Below are 20,341 nucleotides of genomic sequence, written 5' to 3'. Positions count from 1 at the left end.
GGTGGGCAGTGCTGGGTAGACTAATGGGACTGAAGGTGGACAAGTCCCCGGGTCCGGATGGAATGCATCCCAGGGTATTGAAAGAAATGTCAGAGGTAATAGTGGATGCGTTAGTGATTATTTATCAAAACTCGTTGCATTCTGGGGTAGTGCCGGATGATTGGAAAACGGCTAATGTTACGCCACTGTTTAAAAAAGGAAGGAGACAAAAGGCGGGTAACTATAGGCCGGTCAGCTTAACGTCTGTAGTAGGGAAAATGCTGGAATCCATTATTAAAGAGGAGATAGCAGGGCATCTGGATAGAAATGGTTCGATCAATCAGACGCAGCATGGATTCATGAGGGGAAAGTCGTGCTTGACGAACATGTTGGATTTTTATGAAGATGTGACTAGGGCGGTTGATGGAGGAGAACCGGTGGATGCGGTGTTTTTGGATTTCCAAAAGGCGTTTGATAAGGTGCCCCATAAAAGGCTGCTGAAGAAGATTAGGGCACACGGAGTTGGGGGTAGTGTGTTAAAGTGGATTGGGGACTGGCTATCCGACAGGAAGCAAAGAGTCGGAATAAATGGGTGTTTTTCCGGTTGGAGGAAGGTAACTAGTGGCGTGCCGCAGGGATCGGTACTCGGGCCGCAACTGTTTACCATTTATATAGATGATCTGGAGGAGGGGACGGAGTGTAGGGTAACGAAGTTTGCAGACGACACAAAGATAAGTGGAAAAGTGAATCGTGTGGAGGACGGAGAAGATCTGCAGAGAGATTTGGACAGGCTGAGTGAGTGGGCGAGGATATGGCAAATGGAGTATAACGTTGAGAAATGCGAGGTTATACACTTTGGAGGAAATAATAACAAATGGGATTACTATCTCAATGGAAACAAATTAAAACATGCTACCGTGCAAAGGGACCTGGGGGTCCTTGTGCATGAGACGCAAAAGCCCAGTCTGCAGGTACAACAGGTGATCAAGAAGGCAAATGGGATGTTGGCCTATATTGCGAAGGGGATAGAATATAAAAGCAGGGATGTCTTGATGCACCTGTACAGGGCATTGGTGAGGCCGCAGCTGGAATACTGTGTGCAGTATTGGTCCCCTTATATGAGGAAGGATATATTGGCATTGGAGGGAGTGCAGAGAAGGTTCACCAGGTTGATACCGGAGATGAGGGGTTTGGATTATGAGGAGAGGCTGAGGAGATTGGATTTGTACTCGTTGGAGTTTAGAAGGATGAGGGGGGATCTTATGGAGACTTATAAGATAATGCGGGGGCTGGATAGGGTGGAGGCGGAGAGATTCTTTCCACTTAGTAAGGAAGTTAAAACTAGAGGACACAGCCTCAAAATAAAGGGGGGTCGGTTTAAGACAGAGTTGAGGAGGAACTTCTTCTCCCAGAGGGTGGTGAATCTCTGGAATTCTCTGCCCACTGAGGTGGTGGAGGCTACCTCGCTGAATATGTTTAAAGCGCGGATGGATGGATTCCTGATCGGTAAGGGAATTAAGGGTTATGGGGATCAGGCGGGTAAGTGGTACTGATCCACGTCAGATCAGCCATGATCTTATTGAATGGCTGGGCAGGCTCGAGGGGCTAGATGGCCTACTCCTGCTCCTATTTCTTATGTTCTTATGTTCTTATTAAAATGAAAAGCAAAACACTGCAAATTCTGCAAATCTGAAATAAAAACAAAATGCTGGAATTACTCAGCAGGTCTGGCAGCATCTGTGGACCGAGAAGCAGACTTAAAGTTTTGAGTCAAATATGACTCTTCAAAACTGTAGGCCCTGCCTACTGATCATTAAATTGCAGTTGGGGGCTGGGTATAGCTGGCGGGCTGGAGGTGGGCACATTGCTGAAGACACAGTGCCCTAAAGTGCAGGTTCATTCACCCATTTTCCCATCTGCTGTTGACCCAGCATGACTAAGCATTCACAGCTCTCTGGGATTGAGAACTCTTAAGATTCTCAACCTTTTCTTCAATGGCCTACCCAAGGTTGTGACCCTGCACTCCCAGCCAGGGGAACGATTTTCTCAGAATCTTCTCAGAATCCTAAGAATTTTCTTCTGATTCAATTAGATGACCTCTTATTCTTCTAAATTCAAACGAAGATAGATCTAATCTAATCCATCTCACTGCATAGGAAAATGTCTTAATTCCAGGAAATAGTCATTACTCTCCCTCTGGGAAGTGTTTTTCTTACGTAATGAGATCAAAAGCGAACACTGCAACCTAGGTGTGACCCCATTAATGCCCTGTGTAATTAATATACTTTCATATTCCAATCCCTTTGTAACAAAAGCTAATGTACTACTTGCCATCCTAATTGCTTGCTGTACCTTGATGTCAACATGTGATCCCTTTATAAAGACTTCTTCTTTTGTGAATATTTCCTATTCTCTCACCATTGAAAAAGATTGTACTTTTAAATTTTTTTCCTACCGAAGTGGATAACCTCACATTACATTCCAACTGTGACTTTCTTACCCACACACCTACTCTGTCTATTTACCTCTGAAGTTTCTTTGTGTCCTCCTCCCACTTATGCCCCCATCTAACTTTGCACCATGAGCAGACTTGGATGCGTTACACTCAGAAACTCACTTCCCTCCTCTCAGTCATTAAGATAAAATGTAAATAGCTGATGCCCGCGAACTGATCCTTAGAGTGCTCCACTAGTTGCAGCCAAGTAGCTGAAAATGACACATTATTCTTAATTTTCTGTCCATCAGTGAATCCTTAATTGAAGCTAAAAATTCCCCTCATCCCAGGCGTTCCAATATTGTGTAACAACATCTTATTGAATGCTTTTTGAAAATCTAAATACATTGGGCCCTATTTTACCATTTTAATTCTAAGTGCTGGGCAGACTTGAAACTGGGAGTGTTTCAGGTCTGACTTTTAGACCCGTTCTCAGGCGCCCCCATACGCACTCTGCCTGCAAAAATAGCAGTGAGTCCGAATTGCGCTGCAGAAGCCTGTGGGTGGGTAACGCGCCCGAAACCTTGCAGCTCTGATTGGCGCCTCCAACTGCGCATGATAGAATATCGCTACCCTGCTACATCCCTCCCGGGCCGGATAATGCCTCCCCCTGACCCCCACAGACATTGCCCCACCCCTACAACATTACTGACCCCCTTATCCCCCCCCAGCCCCTGCTACCCAGACCAACTGTGGGCCCTCCCCCTTCCCCTTCACTGATCACAGGCAGAGTAGCAGCTGATCCCTCTTCCCCTTCACTGATCACAGGCAAAGTGGCAGCAGACCTCCCCCCACTGATCACAAGCAGAGAGCCGTCCGACGCTCAGCACTTACCTCCTCACTAGCTGGAGTGCCAGAATCAGACTTTTTTAGAGTATGTCTGTTTCGTGCTGAATCTGGATGGGTGAACACGGTGGTAAAGGGGAAAGTACCAGTAAGATTGGGCGTGCAGCCCACTAAGTCAATTTAAATGCAAGCATGCAATTTTGGGCACTGTCTTGATCGTGGCCATTTTCGGGCCCTGCTAAAGGGGGAACCGGCACAGAGGCGGGGGTGGTCACACTACTCGCCTCACGCCCGACTTTACCAAGTTTTCGCACCCGAAAATGGGCGCAACACGATGGTAAAATCAGGCCCATCATATCCACTGATGCCCCCTTATCATCCTACAGGATATGTCAAACTCAATTCCCTCTAATCATGTGGCTAAGCAGAGTCAACACTGAGTTATGATTTTCTAAAGTTACCACATTCCTATTAACAGATTCCAATATTTTGCAACTGCTGATATTGAGCTGACAGGCCCATCACTTCCTGTTTTCTACCTTCCTTGTTGCCTAAATAGCAGGGTAATATTTGCTACCTCCCAATTCTTGGGAATGGTTTTAGAATTCCAGGAATTTTGGAACATCAAAACTAACGTATCTCTGCAGTTGCCTCTTTTAATACCTCAGCAAGTAGACTGTCATGTTCTGGCCATTTGTTGTCAGTTTCTCTAGTATTATTTATTTACTTAAAACTGATTTCTTTGAATTCCTCACTGGACCCTTGGTTGCTCATTATTTCCAGAATACTTTTTTGTGTGTTCTGCTGTGAAGACAGAACAAAGTATTTCTTTCATGTCTCTGAAATGTTCTTATTCCCTTTTATAATTTCACCATTTTCTGTCTCAGTGCGGCCCGCATTAACTTTCACTAATCTGTTCCTATTTACATAGCTACTGAAATATTTACAATCTATTTTCATGCCTCTTACAAGTCTACTCTCATTGTTCCCTTCTCTTTTTCTGTCTCGATCCTTTATTGAATTATAAAATCCTCACAATCCTCATGTTTATTCCTTTTTTGCCAACATTATAAGCTTTTATCTTTGATCTTTTGTCTTTAACTCCCGCCATGGTTGGATCACATTTTCTGTGAGGTTTTAATGCCTTAAAGAAATGTATATTTGTTGGAAGTTATGCATTAATTCATTAAATATGACCCATTGCTTGACTACTGTTGATTCTTTTCATATAGTAAGAAGTCTCACAACAACAGGTTAAAGTCCAACAGGTTTATTTGGTAGCACGAGCTTTCGGAGCGCTGCCCCTTTGTCTGGTGAGAGTTTTCATATAGTTTCCCAAGCTACCTCAGCTAACTTGCCCTTCATACCTGCATAGTTTACTTTGTTTCGATTTAAGATCCTGGTTTTGGACTTACCTAATTCACTATCAAATTCAATATAAAATTCTATCATATTATGGTCAAGTCTCCCTATTGGCCTGACTCTAAGTGGCTCCCAGCATCTTTGGGACATACCTTTACCTGAGCTAATACTACTGATGTCTTACCATATTTTGCTGTCGAACACTCAGATCTTGGTAGTCGTCTTCATCATTCAAAAAGGCTTTGTTCTGGTGAATGTTGGTTACCATGGGATGCTTGATTTTGGTTTTACTTGCAATTAATTCTTGTCTGCAAGGTAAAGTGGCATTTTTCATTAAAAATTGCTTTTCACTTATTAACATGGAAAAAGACTAATGTTTGAAGCATGACCACATTGTACATAGCTCTCAGCTGTCCAAAGTTAATTGAAAGGTTTTAATTTTAGTTCTGAATTGCAACTCTTTCCTGATATCTTGCATTGGCAAATTAAATAAAAACTCTTCTAAACCTAAAACTACTGCTTGTAGACACGATGGCAATATCACTTGTTTATCTCAAATCACAGGAAACAGATACTCATGCGCTGGATCCCTGCACTTACATTGTTAAATCTGGCATTTTAAAACAGTGTAACTGCCCACCGGACAGAATGGCAGAGGCCCATTATTCCTGTATACACTGTGGGAGCTATCCAGATCCTCTGGGGCGCACAAAAATAATTTACTGCCTACTTCTACTAGGCTTCTTCATTTGCATTGCCCGTAGAACTGGCTGGAATAGAGATGGTGTGTGCTTTGACCAGCCCAGATCAAAAATGGAAATCAAGGTCCTCTTTAAGTTGACGGACGCTGATTTTCAGATTGAAAGGGGACTGTGGTTTGAAACAGACATGCACATTGACAGGCAGTGGGCCTCCTTCAAAAGTGCGGCTAACCGCATCAGCAATACTTACGGTGTGGTAAGATTATTGACCCCATTTGGAGGTCACAACACCCTTTTAAGGCAAGGCAATGAAAATCATCCCACCGTGAGTTAATCCCTTGGATTGAGAAGTGTGGCAGGAGGAAACAAATAATCCACACACCAGTTTAAGACTCCCAATTTATATTGAATTTGTTCACGCCGTACATTATTTTAAAAAAGTAGGACAAAAATGTTTTGTACTTTCACGGTACTTCTTTGACCAATTTTGCCTCATTTTTAAGGTCCATGTTGCCAATGCTCAAATTTGCACAATGAGCGGTGCATATTTCTGGCAAAGCAATGTTGGAGAACCAGTAGACAATTTCATTATGTAAATGTTTGTGTTATCTGTTTCAAAAAAAAGTATACTCCAGGATAAATTCCTGCCTCGTTTCAAATTCTTTACAACTGAAGGATGACTTTGTAGCGCAGTCACAGGTAGAGCAGATTTGATCTGTTTCCATCCACCGTGAACACCCAATTTCAGGTCTCCTCACCAGAGCTGCTGGTGACTGGGGGATAGAGGGTTCTACATGTTCAAAGGTCTTCATCAGTAGGTTCTTAATTCCAAGATTTGGAATCCAGAACCTACTGATAACCTTGAAACCATTGTCAATTGTCTGAAAAACCCATCTGGTTCACTAATGTTCTTTAGGGGAGGAAATCTGCCGTCCTTACCTGGTCTGGTCTACATGTGACTCTAGAGCTACAGCAATGTGGTTGACTCTCAACTGCCCTCTGAATGAGGGCAACAAGGGATGGGCAATAAATTCTGGCCAGCCAGCTTCACCCATGTCCCATGAATAATTAAAGAAAAGACTGCTGAGCCTTTCTGCAGACTCCTGTCCAGCATGGCCCATGTGCAATGAGGAGGAACCAATATCCTTCAAAAGCTGCAACCCCCTCTTTTATGAGTTAAGGTTGATTTTTTTCCTTTACCTTTATTTTCAGACAAGCTGGGGCTGAATCATATGCTCTCTCTCCTTAACTGACCTCCCTTGGGCCCTACGGAAGGGCCCCGCTCCTCAGTGTTCCCTTACCCGCTAGGTTCCCCTCCTCCCCATGGCCTCTCAAAAGCTGGCTCACCAGCTGGGTCTGCTAACATAGAACATAGAACATAGAACAGTACAGCACAGAACAGGCCCTTCGGCCCACGATGTTGTGCCGACCTTCATCTGAAACCAAGATCAAGCTATCCCACTCCCTACCATCCTGGTGTGCTCCATGTGCCTATCCAATAACCGCTTAAATGTTCCTAAAGTGTCTGACTCCACTATCACTGCAGGCAGTCCATTCCACACCCCAACCACTCTCTGCGTGAAGAACCTACCTCTGATATCCTTCCTATATCTCCCACCATGAACCCTATAGTTATGCCCCCTTGTAATAGCTCCATCCACCCGAGGAAATAGTCTTTGAACGTTCACTCGATCTATCCCCTTCATCATTTTATAAACCTCTATCAAGTCTCCCCTCAATCTCCTCCGCTCCAGAGAGAACAGCCCCAGCTCCCTCAACCTTTCCTCATAAGACCGACACTCCAAACCAGGCAGCATCCTGGTAAATCTCCTCTGCACTCTCTCCAGCGCCTCCACATCCTTCCTATAGTGAGGTGACCAGAACTGCACGCAATATTCCAAATGCGGTCTCACCAAGGTCCTGTACAGTTGCAGCATAACCCCACGGCTCTTAAACTCCAACCCCCTGTTAATAAAAGCTAACACACTATATGCCTTCTTCACAGCTCTATCCACTTGAGTGGCAACCTTTAGAGATCTGTGGATATGGACCCCAAGATCTCTCTGTTCCTCCACAGTCTTCAGAACCCTACCTTTGACCCTGTAATCCACATTTAAATTAGTCCTACCAAAATGAATCACCTCACATTTATCAGGGTTAAACTCCATTTGCCATTTTTTAGCCCAGCTTTGCATCCTATCTATGTCTCTTTGCAGCCTACAACAGCCCTCCACCTCATCCACTACTCCACCAATCTTGGTGTCATCAGCAAATTTACTGATCCACCCTTCAGCCCCCTCCTCTAAGTCATTAATAAAAATCACAAAGAGCAGAGGACCAAGCACCGATCCCTGCGGCACTCCGCTAGCAACCTGCCTCCAGTCCGAAAATTTTCCATCCACCACCACCCTCTGTCTTCGATCAGACAGCCAGTTACCTATCCAATCGGCCAACTTTCCCTCTATCCCACACCTCCTTACTTTCATCATAAGCCGACCATGGGGGACCTTATCAAACGCCTTACTAAAATCCATGTATATGACATCAACCGCCCTACCTTCATCAACACACCTAGTTACCTCCTCAAAAAATTCTATCAAATTTGTGAGGCACGATTTGCCCTTCACAAATCCGTGCTGACTATCCCGGATTAATCCGCATCTTTCTAAATGGTCGTAAATCCCATCCCTAAGGACCTTTTCCATCAGTTTACCAACCACCGAAGTCAGACTAACCGGTCTATAATTACCAGGGTCATTTCTATTCCCTTTCTTAAACAGAGGAACAACATTTGCCACTCTCCAGTCCTCTGGCACCATCCCCGTGGACAGCGAGGACCCAAAGATCAAAGCCAAAGGCTCTGCAATCTCATCCCTCGCCTCCCAAAGAATCCTAGGATACATTTCATCAGGCCCAGGGGACTTATCGACCTTCAGTTTATTCAAAACTGCCAAGACATCCTCCCTCCGAACATCTATTTCCTCCAGCCTATTAGCCTGTAACACCTTCTCTTCCTGAAAAACATGGCCCCTCTCCTTGGTGAACATTGAAGAAAAGTATTCACCTTTGCACCTTGAAGACTCCTTCTCCAGCTGAGCTTCAATCACCGCAGCTCACCCCCCCCAGGCCTTGCATGCAGTGGTCACCACTCCCAGTGGTGCTGCCAGCACTGGAGAGCTGTCAGCCTTTTGATTGGCAGGCAGCTCTTTGAGGGAGGGCTCCCTAATCCAGAATGATGGATGTCCCAGCTCCAGTTTACTAACAGCCAATTGGGGCAACTTAATGGCTGCTGGAGCTGCTTACTGGGCTACCCCACACCACCCAACTCCCCAATGTTTTAACTGATGCAGCAGAGAACCCAGTGAGTGAGATGATTCAGTCTCTGGTGTGCAAAACAGGCTTATCAAAGAACTTGCTGGTGAGAAGCTAAAAGAGAAAATGCTGGAAAATCTCAGCAGGCCTGGCAGCATCTATAAGAAGAGAAAAGAGCTGACGTTTCGAGTCCAGATAACCCTTTGTCAAAGCTGACAAAGCTTTGACAAAGGGTCACCTGGACTCGAAACATCAGCTCTTTTCTCTCCTTACAGATGCTACCAGACCTGCTGAGATTTTCCAGCATTTTCTCTTTTGGTTTCAGATTCCAGCATCCGCAGTAATTTGCTTTTATTTATTGCTAGTGAGAAGCTTTGATGAAAGGTCACGGTTTGAAATGTTTTAGCTGTTTCTCTCCTCAGATGCTGCTGAGTATTTCCAGCATTTTTGTTTTTATTTCAAACCTCCTGGTGGGTTTGGAGAATATTTTTCCCCCTCTGGGCTGCAAGAGGAAAAGCTTTGAACTACTTTGCAAGCCCTTTGAATGTATCGGATTTGATTATGAGAGTCATTCTGCTGACCTGGTAATAGTCTCAGCATTGACAATCATACTTGCCCTACATGTACCTTTAATAATACGACTCACCTTTTATCGTCATTTGCATAATGCTTCAATTTCTTGCAGCTGTAGATACTGTACATACAGACAGCAACAATCAGTGCAAGGCAAATTCCAGGAACCACAGCTACGAGGATCAGGTCAAGGGTACTCCATTGCTGGTCACATTTTGGTCCCAAATACCAGTAATCTCCCAAGGCGCCTTTAAAATTTGCACACCTAGGAAACATATTTTGAATATTTTACAACCCTGTAGCAATTCTATTGTTGCCTAACAATTACAGATGCACGGATCTTAAAAAGGCTTGCATTTGCATTTACTTTGTACCTTTCACAACTTAACAATTTTCTAAAGCGCTTTACGGCCAATGAACTGTAATCACTTTTGCAATGTATGAAAGTGACAACCAATTTACACAAATTGATGTTAGTCATACAAATTGAAAGAAAAAATTAGTTTTTAAATAGTTTGGTGTATTCTACAGTAATGCTGTATTTGGACATATACCCAAAGGAAAATTTTGCAGTGCTGTGGGGAAGAGTAGGGGAGTAGAATTAATTGGATACAAACATACAGATTAAGAGAAGGAGTAGACAACTTGGCCCCTTGAACCTGCTCCGAAATTCGATAAGATCATGGCTGATCAGATTGTAACCTTCCTGCCTACCCCTGGTAACCTTTCAATTCCTTGTTAAATTCCTTGGGCGGCACGGTAGCACAGTGGTTAGCACTGCTGCTTCACAGCTCCAGGGACCTGGGTTCGATTCCCGGCTTGGGTCACTGTCTGTGTGGAGTTTGCACATTCTCCTCGTGTCTGCGTGGGTTTCCTCCGGGTGCTCCGGTTTCCTCCCACAGTCCAAAGATGTGCGGGTTAGGTTGATTGGCCATGCTAAAATTGCCCCTTAGTGTCCTGGGATGCGTAGATTAGAGGGATTAGCAGGTAAAATATGTAGGGATATGGGGCAGGGCTGGGTGGGATTGTGGTCGGTGCAGACTCGATGGGCCGAATGGCCTCTTTCTGTACTGTAGGGTTTCTATGAAACAAGAATCTATCCAGTTCTGCCTTAAAAAAATATTCAAGGAATCTGCTTCCACTGCCTTTGAGGAAGAGGGTTCCAGAGAATCATAACCCTCAGAAAAACTTTCTCCTGATCTCTGTCCTAAATGAGCGACCCCTTATTTTTAAACAGTGACCCCTAGTTCTAGATTCTCCAACAAGAAGCTCCACATCTACTCAGTCAGTACCCCTCAGGATCTTAAAGGTTTTGATCAAGTGGCCTCTTACTATTCTAAATTCTACTAGATACAAACCCAACCTCTCCAACCTTTCCTCGTAAGAGAACCAGGGCGAACAAGATTGGAGAATGCCAGCCGTGGTCTCACCAATGTCCTGGACAATTTCATATTTGTCCATATTATACTCCATTTGCCAGATGTTGCCTCCTTGCATTCTCTTCACAATTTATTTTCCTCCTTATCTTGGTGTCATTGGCTAATTTAGCAACCATCCATTCATTTATATACATTGTAAAATGTTGAGGCTACCGCACTGATCGCTGCAGCACACCACCTGCCACATCCTACTAACCAGAAAAAGAGCCATTTCGGCTCATTCTGTTTCCTGTTAGCTAGACAATCTTCAATCTAGGCCACTATGTTACCCCCTACATCAGTTTACACAATAATGTTTAATGTTGCACCTTGTCAAATGCATTCTGGAAATCTCAATACAGTACATCCACTGGTTCCCCTTTATCCACAGCATGTGACCCCTTCAAACAACTCCATACACACTCTCTCTGTCACACACACTCTCTCTGTCACACACACTCTCTCTCACACACTCACTCACACACTCTCTCTGTCACACACACTCTCTCACACACACACTCTCTCTCACACACTCTCTCTCTCACACACATGACTTTCCTTTCACAAAACCATGTTGGCTCTGATTGATTGCCTTGAATTTTTCCCAAGTTCCCTGCTATAACATCATTAATAATAGCTTCTAACATTTTTTTCCTATGATGAGTTGTTAAGCTAACTGGTCTGTAGTTTCCTGCTTTCTGTCTCTCTGGGGGCGATTTTCCCATCGCGACCCGCAAATTTTCTGGCAGGTCGGGTTGGGAGATGCGCGTGTCGGCCATTTTGCAGGATTCGTGCATGCATTCCTGCCGCATGCGCATCTCCCAGAGCCGGAGAACAGGCAGGACAGGACCGTGCTGGAAACCGGTGGGAAGAGAGGTAAGTGATTTTAATCTGTTTGAAATGTATTTTAAATATATTTTAAATGTCATTATCGGGCCCGCACGGAACTTGCCGGGCCCCATAGCATCCCCCTCCCACCAGCAGTATTTCACTCCGGCAGAGTTTAGAGTAGCTCCCCACGTTCGGGGAACTAGTGGGAGATCGCACCGGAGTGAATCGGGGCCTTCCAGGGGGTCAGGCGGCAGAGGGTTGGTGCCCTCTGGGCGTGGGCACCCTGGCAGTGCCAAAGTGCCCTTGCCCAGGGGCACCTTGGCACTGCCCACCGGGCATCGGGCAGTGCCAAGGGGATGGGGCCTACTGTGGGCGGGTCCTAGGGGGCGATCGGTGCGGGTGGGGGAGTTCCGCTGCCATTCTGCAAACAAGATCGGTCAGGGCTGGGGGAGGCCAGCGATCGGGGCGGGCTGGGGGTGGGGGGGAATGGGTGGGCTGCCGGGGTGGGGGGGAGGGTGGTCGAGAGGGTCTGCTTCCGGGGGGGGGGGGTTCAGCCGGGGGTAGGGGGGGGGTGCGGGGGGAGGTCTGCTGGGATGAGGGGGGTGGGGGGATCGGCACTGCCCTGAGGACCATTGCTTCTTCTTTTGGTCCACAAGGACTACACAGCTCCTTCACAAACATTTCTTTCCACTCAGTTAATTTGGTATTTTCTGGTTATGCTACTAACTCACCCTCGGTATCACTGATAGCTCTGGTTCTTTATTCCTGTGACTCTAGGTTGCACCATAGCAATGACATTTATTGGACCACAACTTGTACATTTTAATTAGGCCCACACATATCCATGGTTGGCAGCATGTGGCATTTAAACTGGCAGGCGACAGAAACACTATGGGAATACACCAGGCAACCATTTTAACTTCCACCTGCAGTGCTCCCACAAGTGATTATAAATCGGGGCTGCATCTCTGGGTAAACTTTAGTTTAATTTGTTGCAGAATGTGTTCGGTGTGGTTGATAGTACCAGTTCTCTGTTGTGAGCTGCAGTAATATTCCCAGGGGATGACTTTCCCCAGATACTTTAGGCACAAAAAGCCTCTGAGTTGGACAAGTTGGTCTTCGAGGCAAACATCAGTTTAGCACGAAACACCATCTTTGTAAAGGAGTTGAAGAGAGAGTTAGGAACAACTCCCGGAAGATCATTAGTGGTCTGTTTGTCAATTAAATTGCCTGCTATTGCTTGCTAATGCTCTTAATGAGGAGACTACATAACATTTGGTGGATATTGATTAATTGGGCTGCATGGTGGCACAGTGGTTAGCACTGCTGCCTCACAGTACCAGGGACCTGGGTTCGATTCCTAGCTTGGGTCCTGTGCGGAGTCTGCACGTTCTCCCCGGGTCTGCGTGAGTTTCCTTCGGGTGCTCCGGTTTCCTCCAACAGTCCAAAGATGTGCGGGTTAGGTGGATTGGCCATGCTAAACTTTCCCTTCATGTCAGGGGGACTAGCTAGAGTAAATGCATGTGGTTATGAGGATAGGGCCTGGGTGGGATTGCGGTCGGTGCAGACCCGATGGGCCGAATGGCCTCCTTCTGCACTGTAGGATTCTATAAAGCAACCTCGTGAAAATCTCAGAGAAGAAAGGGCAAAATGCTGTTTTCACAACATTAACAGTGAAGAAATGTAAATTTGCCTGCAATTTTTGGGCAATTTGCAATTTATGGCAAATATTTTTCTCGCTACAATTTGCAGCCGTTAAGGTGCTGTTAGTTTTCAGCAAAATCTGGCCCGGGGTACACCACCCAGAGAGCTATCTGGATATTTCATGAAATGATAATCTAAATGACCTCATGCCAATATTAACAAATTCGTTTTATGTAGCATTATTCGGAATTTTATTTTTGGGGCAGTACTGATTAAATCTCATTATTAATATCCATTTCAAAACACATATTTACCGGCAATATTCTTTCTCCTCCTTACAGTAGCAAGGCATATACTCTGGACAGGTGTTCCTCAGACATGGTTCATAGTCGCCAATATTTTTGCAACTTTCTGGAAGAAAAATATGGAAAGGATGTTGAGAAAAATGTTAACAAAGAAAAGATGGTTTCCTAAAAAGTTGTGAGGAATGAAACATCCCTTGGTGTTATCAATTTGAAACATTAAGAGGAACATAAGCAGGTCTGCAAAAAATACGCAGTAATGGATTGGCTGCCACATTATTCACCCAGCCCTATTTTCCTATCCATTGACTTCAACAGGAGAGGAAGCTGCTGCACACCTTTTGTACCCATGTCGAAGTTGAGCTTTACATCCATTATTCGAAAATGTATTTATTAGTCACAAGTAGGCTCACATTCACACTGCAACGAAGTTACTGTGAAAATACCCTAGTCGCCACAATCCGTCACCTGTTCGGGTACACTGAGGGAGAATTTAGCATGGCTAACTCACCTAACCAGCACGCCTTTGGAGTGTGGGAGGAAACTGGAGCACCCGGAGGAAACCCACACAGACACAGGGAGAACGTGCAGACTCCACGCAGACAGTGACCCAAGCCGGGAATCAAACCCGGGCGCTGTGAGGCAGCAGTGCTAACCACTGTGTCACTGTGCTGCCCGCCATGTTCCTATGTGAGGGAATTCAGTCTCTGATCTTCATAATCCCAGAACAACAATCTAACATAATAGCAGAAGCACAGTGATACAGCAGAATGCTGTGCCATGGTGGAATATAGGTTTGCACTTGTATTATTTCTGTGGAGTGAAATACCAACCTCAAGTCATGCTGTCAGAGAGGCCCAATAATCTTTGAGGACAGAAGATGCATCCCCCAATGGAAATGGAACTAAATAATCAAGTGGATCTGTATGATGTTCCATTCTCACCCACCACAAGTTTTGTTCTGCTGGTTTTTGATTTGATTTTAATTGATTTATTATTGTCACTTGTATTGGGATACAATGAAAGGTATTGTTTCTTGTGCGCTATACAGACAAAGCATACAGTTCATAGAGTACATAGGGGAGAAGGAAAGGAAAGAGTGCAGAATGTAGTGTTACAGTCCTAGCTAGGGTGTAGAGAAAGATCAACTTACTATAAGGTAGGTTCATTCAAAAGTCTGATGGCAGCAGGGAAGAAAATGTTCTTGAGTTGGTTGGTACGCGATCTCAGGCTTTTATATCTTTTTCCTAATGGAAAAAGGTGGAAGAGAGTGGCCAGAACTCTACCACGCCGATTTTGTGGCAGGCAAGGGTCCGACAACGGAAATCTCCGTTGACCTCGGGCGGGAGTTTCTGGTTTTGCCCGAGCGAGGCTGTAAAGTCCTATCCAGTATGTGCGGCGTGCGAGGTGGCCCTTGATTACACTTGGTTTTGAAGCACCCTCCTTTTTCAGGTGGGATTCCCATTAATTATATGCTAATTGGAGACCAATGATGTCCATGAGACTGGGATGAGATTTTAATGTCATACAGTTAGGGACACCAGTTATAACAGAACCCAACAGAGAAGAGCTAGTGGTCCGGAAATGCAAGTTGTTCTCATTGCGTCACAATGCTGTTCTTTTGCAGGAAAATCTGGCCCATGGATAGATACACTGTCTAGTGCAACCCTGATATCATGAAACAATAATCTAAATGATCTCATGCCAACATTAACAAATACTCCCTTTATATATATTCTTATTAGGGAAAACATTTTGGGGCAGTACTTTTTAAAATATTCGATCTCGCAAGAGGACTTATTTTAGCATAGAATTTTTTGAATCCTCCTTAATCTGAAACTTTTGCACATAACAAAGCTCCCCAGTGACACTTAGAGAAGAGAACACTTTCAACACTAATGATGTATACTTGACTAACAATATTGACATTGGACAGTACTCACCCAACGTTGCACCTTCCGTGCTAGTGAGGATTGAAGCTAGAGGTTTCAAAGTCTGTCCAGTAGATGTACTGGCCAACAGCATCAAGATGACTGTAAAAATAACACTGAGAAGTGACATTCTTGGAATTTTCATATCAAACCTACACTTTATATTTCCACCAACGTTCCACCAGAGTGGAAATGGAACTCTGTTTGCATTAAGAAAAGTTTGAAGTCCACAGATTTTATCACTCCCCACATGACCAGAAAGGAAATACATTTCAGGTAATCATTTAGCAGTTGTTAATATTTTCCCCACCCAGGTAATGTGGAACGTTTATAGCTTGAAGCTACACCTGCTGCAGAAGGTATCTTATCTGAGCTGTTGGCCTCTTTAAACGGCATCTTTCAAGAGAAAGAAAATGTAGTTGTGTACGATTTCCACATCGTTATTTCAATATACAATGTTTTCAATCAGATGTCAGTCCCAATGGGGAGGAGAGGGCGTGTGAGTGGTCAACAGTCTTCATTTAGTGTATGTTTAGGTGTGAGGCTTTTATTGAATCGATCTCAAGATATCATAGCACATGACTGAAAGAGGTGTCAATCAAATTGCTACATTTCAAAAGCTAAATAACCCCCCCTCTCATATTGAACTAAAGATTAACATCCCCTTTTTCTTAGTGAATAAAAGACACGTTTGCATGCATGATACTGTCAATCTGTTCTTATGCATTAACAACTAGTCAATCTCTGCATATGCATTGGCTGGAATTTTCCAGTGAGGGTCTGCAAGCCATTAAAATCTCTGTTCACATCAGTGCGACTGGAAGATCCCACTGGTGTGAAGGGCTGGAAAATTTTGGCCATAGTGTTTAAAACATGCAGGTCTCTTAATGGAATGCATGCACACTGACTGTTCTTTGTTCTTTGCCTGGTGAGTGTTATTCCTGTGGCCTTTGTGACTGTTGCCATTCCGTTGCAGTTATTGAGGTCTCTTGGACCTCTGGGATTGGTGGTAGTTCAGGACTCAGTACAACTGGTAATATTCCTTCTCCATGAAGAACCAATTGCTGTGAAGGAGCAGTTTCAATAGTTGAGCGTAAATGCCTGCGGTGGCACCTGAATAATGGCTTGAGTTTCTTCAGCTCCCACTTTTAGTTGCCAATTGTGGGTCTTTCTTTCCTTATAGTAAACTTGCCCTCCAGCCTAAAGAAAGGGCATTCACATCTACTTGCTGCTTTCTGTCAAAGTTCTGGAAAACCTGTGCTATCATAATGATGTGTAATGTAGATGCTTCTGTACAATGGTCCAAGTTATTCAGGCATTTTTGAGCCTCGTGATGTTCCTACAGGGTCTTCAATTTGGACAATGAAGGGTGAAAATAAAACAAGGAGGTGCAAAAATAAGGAAGCGAGAAAAACAAAAAATAGATTGAGAAACAAAAGTGGAATATCAAATGCAAACGGTGCAAAGGGGAATATGTTCCATTACATGCAATTTTCTTTCCCCTTTTGTAGCAATTTTTCTGTATTTCTGTCTCTTAACTGTTAACCAAATGTAATGTTCTTTGAATGTTTCAGTTGTATCTACCAGGAAGTACCAAGGAACATTAGCAAGGATTAAACTGAAAACTAATTAAGGACTGGGAACATTGACCTCATTTGTGAAAGATCTGCCATTATGCTTGTTTGGAGAGCCGGTGAAGACACGATGGGCCAAATGGCCACTTTTTACCCTATGACAAATCTGTGATCTCCTCTCACAACATTCTTCCTCCTGTCCAGAAAGTGACATGCTTCATTGAGTTTTTCGACCCTTTTCTACATTAGGAAAATCATAGAAATCATAGAAACCCTACAGTACAGAAAGAGGCCATTCGGCCCATCGAGTCTGCACCGACCACAATCCCACTCAGGCCCTACTCCCATATCCCTACATATTTACCGACTAATCCCTCTAACCTATGCATCTCAGGACACTAAGGGCAATTTTTAGCATGGCCAATCAACCTAACCCGCACATCTTTGGACTGTGGGAGGAAACCGGAGCGCCCGGAGGAAACCCACGCAGACACGAGGAGAATGTGCAAACTCCACACAGACAGTGACCCAAGCTGGGAATCGAACCCAGGTCCCTGGAGCTGTGAAGCAGCAGTGCTAACCACTGTGCTACCGTGCCGCCCCATCGAGAGAAATGTTCCTCTTCATATATGGGCACAGATTGCAAACATAGGCAGCCTTTGACTTGGAAGAGAGTGATGTGGTAGCCCAGAAATTTATAACGTAAATATGAAGTCTTAGAAGAATTTGAACAAAAATATATGGAATAATGGAAAGTATAATGCATGTAGAAGGTAAGTTTTCATGTATAATTAACTGTAATTTATTTGTGAAATCTTATTGTTAGTTCTGTTACAACAGAAAGTGAGAAACATTAACTGCAGGGAATTAGCAGCGAAGCATAGTCGCCCTTCAATGATTAAATAGAACATTTGTTACATTTATTAGCTCAGTGATAGTCCTTTCACAACAGAAGGCCTTGGATTAAATATTCACTTCAGATGTCTGAGCACACTCTGGGCGGACACTTCAGAACAATGCCGGGTGAGTGCTGCACTGTCAGGGTCTCACTGCGAAGGAATAGGAGTAGAAAGATATCGCCATAATGCAGGAATATGAGATTAAAAATGGTTATTTCCCTGTAAACCCACAAAATATTATTTATTTTTAACAAAAGGTCTGAGGCAGATTACAAAGACAAGATGTATTAGTCCCGTCCACAAAAATGTGATATGAATTCACACAACTAAAAAAAAAACAGCACCATGGCCGAAACTTTACAGCCCTTCTTGCGGGCAGAATTTTCCAGTCCCACTGAAGTCAATGGAATTTTGAATAGGTCTCTGCATTTTCCAGAGCAGCCCCAAGGAGGCTGTAAAATTCGACCCCATGTATTTTTTTTCACTTACGTCAGCATGTAACGAGTACAATGCTAGTTAGTGATAACAAAACCACAATCACAGAGAACTTCAGCTTCCATGTCATGTTACTTCACATGAAGCCATCTTTTGACTCAGTGAAAATGTTGACTAGCATCACCGTTAGCTCGGCCTTGCCATTCAAAGGCAAGTCAGGCAATGAATTCATGGAATTGGACAATTACATCAGTTATAATAGGTTGTATTTTTTTAACCAAATATGAACATTAATACTCGTAGCCTCATTACAAACAAAGAGACACCTCTCTATGTAAGGAATTATACAGCTTCAAAAATTTATGATTAAGTATCTAAAAACAGTTCAGATAGATTTGTTTCATGAACAGAGGGAATCTCACTCTAGGATTAAGACAATCTTACTTTAATTTTTCACAGAATCATCGAATCCCTATAGTGCAGAAGGAGGCCATTTGGCCCATCGAGACTGTACCGACAACAATCCCACCCTATCCCCGTAACTCCATGTATTTACCCTGCTAATCCCCTTGACACTAAAGATCAATTTAGCATGGACAATCAGCTTAACCCGTGCATCTTTGGACTATGGGAAGAAACCCACGCAGACACAGGGACAAAGTGTAAACTCCACACAGATAGTCACCCGAAGCTGGAATTGAACCCCGGTTCCTGGCACTGTGGAAGCAGCAGTGCTAACCACTGTGCCACCGTGCATCACAGGATAGCCTTTTAAAAAAATATTACCTCCTTAACAATTAAAGCTTAAACTTTGATTCTCTATTAGAAATAAGACCTAGTTATTTTCTTCTTTCCTTAATCTGCCGAGTGTTGCTATTTGTTTTTGCCTCATAAACATTGAATAAATTTTTATGTATTTTTAAATTCATACTGTCTCACATAATTTTCTATATCAATAACTTGACGAACCCAACTCCGTACTCTCTTCTGGTGGGGGAGTACATGACAGAGGAGTTTTTGCTCGGACCCTTTTAATATCCAAAGAAATTCTAATCTGGCTGTAACTTATTAAAATATAAAAGGCTCTCCAGAAGAAGGTAATAATCTCGACTGATTCTTTTCTTTTGCGAAGCGATTTATCAGATTTTGTAGACCCAGTAAAGTATGTTTGTATTCTGGCTTTCTCTATCTAAGGTTGAAAGGAGTTACTATGAGATACTCAAAGAATAGCCCCAAAAGAGGCTCAGATTTTGCCACACCATATCACAAGTAAGGCTTATGTTAACAATGAAATTACTGTGAAATTCCCCTAGTCGCCACACTTCGGTGCCTGTTTGGGTCAATGCACCTAACCAGCATATCTTTCACACTGTGGGAAGAAACTGGAGCACCTGGAAGAAACCCACGCAGACACGGGGAGAACGTGCAAACTCCACACAGACAGTGACCCAAGCAGGGAATTGAACCCGAGTCACTGGCGCTGTGAGGCAACAGTGCTACCCACTCTCTCACCGTGCTGCCCACATCATCTAACCTCTCAGATGGATGTATATGACCCCACAGGACTACTTGAAGAAGAGTAGAAGGGATCCCCAAGTGTCCAGGGCACCTTTTATTTCCCAAGTAATATTGCAAAATTAAATTACCTGGTCCTTTATTTCTTTGCTGTTTGTGGAACTTTGCTTTGTGAAAATTTATTGTCATGTATCCCTACAGTAGTGATTATAATTTTAAAAAATCATTGGCTTGAAGCATTTAAGGATTCTTTAAAATTCACTAAAGGGATGGGAGTGTTGTTGGCAAGGCCAGCATTGTCTATCCCTAATTGCCCTTAAGAAGGTGGTGGTGAACTGCCACCTTGAACCCTCTGCAGTCTGTATGGTGTAGGTACACCCACAATGTGGTTAGGTAGGGTGCTTCAGGATTTTGAGTCAGCAGCAATGGAAGAACAGCAATATATTCCTAAGTCAGGGTGGTGAGTGACTTGGAGGAGAACTTGCAGGTAGTGGTGTGCCGATGCATTTGCTGTCCTTGCCTGCCTAGATGGTAGAGGTTGCAGGTTTATAAAATGATTTTAAGAAGCTTTGGTGATTTTCTCCA

At 43.9% G+C, this 20,341-nt stretch overlaps 1 protein-coding gene across 1 annotated transcript in view; it reads right to left on the bottom strand.

Moving 5' to 3' along the window:
• The window catches only part of LOC144492385 (uncharacterized), a 28,575-nt gene extending 13,019 nt beyond the window's left edge, over positions 1-15,556 (bottom strand). Inside the window, exons 1-4 of the mRNA XM_078210392.1 lie at positions 15,346-15,556; positions 13,415-13,511; positions 9,281-9,472; positions 4,806-4,929 (exon numbers count right to left, since the gene is read on the bottom strand). Coding sequence (XP_078066518.1) covers positions 4,806-4,929; positions 9,281-9,472; positions 13,415-13,511; positions 15,346-15,478 — 546 coding nt within the window. The 5' untranslated portion in view covers positions 15,479-15,556. The remainder of the gene's footprint in view (positions 1-4,805; positions 4,930-9,280; positions 9,473-13,414; positions 13,512-15,345) is intronic.
• Positions 15,557-20,341: the final 4,785 nt, after the last annotated feature.

This window comes from Mustelus asterias, chromosome 4 (assembly GCF_964213995.1).
Source record: "Mustelus asterias chromosome 4, sMusAst1.hap1.1, whole genome shotgun sequence".
Lineage (NCBI taxonomy): Eukaryota > Metazoa > Chordata > Chondrichthyes > Carcharhiniformes > Triakidae > Mustelus > Mustelus asterias.
The sequence above is the reverse complement of the archived record's forward strand: the minus strand, read 5'-3'. Positions and strand labels throughout refer to the sequence as shown.